The sequence below is a fragment of the Echinops telfairi genome, unplaced genomic scaffold (assembly GCF_000313985.2).
Source record: "Echinops telfairi isolate 266 unplaced genomic scaffold, ASM31398v2 ScPeMD7_7468;HRSCAF=8506_0, whole genome shotgun sequence".
In the NCBI taxonomy this organism is placed as follows: domain Eukaryota; kingdom Metazoa; phylum Chordata; class Mammalia; order Afrosoricida; family Tenrecidae; genus Echinops; species Echinops telfairi.
Genome location: NW_022111369.1, coordinates 41782041 through 41784203, shown reverse-complemented (window position 1 = coordinate 41784203; position 2163 = coordinate 41782041). Strand labels below are relative to the sequence as shown.

General features: G+C 49.3%; 1 protein-coding gene across 1 annotated transcript in view; it reads left to right on the top strand.

Annotated features, from left to right (window-relative positions):
* The window catches only part of FRAS1 (Fraser extracellular matrix complex subunit 1), a 593853-nt gene that overhangs the window by 311834 nt on the left and 279856 nt on the right, over positions 1–2163 (top strand). Inside the window, exon 15 of the mRNA XM_013004822.2 lies at positions 314–457. Within this exon, the coding sequence (XP_012860276.2) occupies positions 314–457 (144 nt within the window). The remainder of the gene's footprint in view (positions 1–313; positions 458–2163) is intronic.

Genomic DNA, 2163 nt, shown 5'->3' with positions numbered 1-2163 from the left:
TTCAGTGCCCAGCTTTCAAATACCAAGGCGTGTATCTAGAAACGATTATTTCCTTCCCCGTAATTCACACGACTCAATGGCCTCTGGCTTCTTGTTTCAAATCTCTCAGCAGTGCTTTGCCAAAGTTGTACTCTGGCCAACAAAAAGGGCGCCTTTTGCTTTTCTCTGGGATGAGCTGGTGCATTTCTCCTGAGGTAGACATATATGCACAGCGGTCCAGGAAGCAAAGAGCCCACATCTTCCTTGTGACCCTAAACAGCTACACCAAGTCTTTGGACTGCCGGCTGCTCACTGGCTTTGTGTTTGCCTGCAGTTTGCCATGAGTCCTGTGCGGCATGCTGGGGGCCCTCGGAAAAGAACTGCTTGGCCTGCAGAGATGCCTTCCAAGTGCTGAGAGAGGGGAGCTGTGAGAGCAGCTGCGGAGACGGCTTTTACCACAAGCAGGGGATCTGCACAGGTACGTGCCGGCCTTCTGATTTCAAAGCCTCTTCTCCTTTGCGAGTATCGCTCACTCATTCACACCGCGCAAGCTGGTCACCAACATATCTTTTCTTCAGCAACTATTGGAAAGGCAGCTCGAATGGAATGGTGTTTTCAATGGCTGGATATGGGGAAGAAGGTCCCCAACGCCTTTTCTTTCAAGGTGCCTCTGGTTGAACTTGAACCACCAAGTTCGTTGGGCTTACTGTTTACGTGGTGCAGGGCCTCCTTTGGTATGCAGGATCCCCTTGAATGGTTCTGACGGTTTCTTGGGTCAGGATGCTATCAGGATGCTCATGACAGTGCCATCATCCAAATGAAGACCAGGAGGCTTAGGCTGCTGACTCAAGGTCTCCAATCACATAAAGAAGAGCAGGGTATCCACCCCTTTCTTTTCTCTGAATGCCAAACGATTGGTCAGTCAATCAATTCCTTTGGAGTTTGCAGGAAGACTAAGAGATTCTCTTACATACATCCACCAAGGGCAGGTCCACCTTTGGTGTTGCTGGTGTTGACTTAAAGCTGCAGCAGTTACTGTCTTCTACTTTTAACACACACTGCCATCATGCACAGGGGCAGTGAGGGCTCCATGGCGCAATTCTCCCCTTCCAGGCGAGAGACCCAGTTTCAAGTTCATTGCATGCACAGTCATGTTCGTGGAGGTGTATGTGTTGCTATGATGCTGAAAGGTGTCAGTGTTTCTTCCAGATTAAGATGGACTGTGAAGAAAGGCCTCCTGCTTCTGGAAATTAGTCCGTGAACAAACTGTGCATCACAACAGTCCTAGCTACAAGCATCCTGGGGTGACGCAGGACCAGGCAAGAGCTCCTCCCTTTTAGCACAGCGAGGTCTCCATGAGTGCGTGGACAATTCTAGGGTGGCCACAAGAAATCAAAATAAGGGAAGCCCAACTAGCTTAGTGCTTCTTTATGCCAGGCCTTAGTCCTAGTGCATGGTAGACATTAACCCCTGGAGGAGCGGGGATGCACAGAGTGTCACCATAACCGTGGACAAGTTACTCCATCCACTTCGTCTCAGTTGCACTTATAACAAGGGGGTAGCAGTAGCATCTCGGGTAGGACAATTGCCTCCAGAGCAGCCCATGTGCTAGTCCCCAGACCTTTGATTATACCTCCCTAGGGAGCCATTGGGATCCTGCAGGTGCAGTTAATTGAAGGGGTCTGAGATGAATTATCTAGATAGATCCAAAGTATTAACAAGTTCCGGGAGGAGAAAGAAAAGGAGGGTCCGAATCAGGGAAGAGAAGATGACGAGGGAAGCAGCGTCAAGTGCTGGTCAAAGTGAGGCAAGAAAGAGCCGATGAACAAAGGAGGCAGACATGAAGCTGGCCTTCCTCGGTAGCCCCCAGAAAGAACACAGCTCGGGAACAAGCTTCATGTGCAGATGTCTGTTCTTGGGGAACGACAAGAGGATAGCTTTTTGTTGTTCTGGGCCACCAAATGTGTGGTCATCTGTTACAGCAGAAATAAGAAGCGAAGATACACCCAACGCAGTAGTCAGTTGAGGGGACTGAGTTCATGTATGCAGAGCATTGAAAATAGTGGTGGTATTGGCAAAGAATGCGGAACATACCATGGGCTATCAGAGGAACAAACAGTCAGAATGCTCCTTAGAAGTTAGATGGGGATAAAGGCTTGAAGGGAAACAAGCAGCCATCTAGCT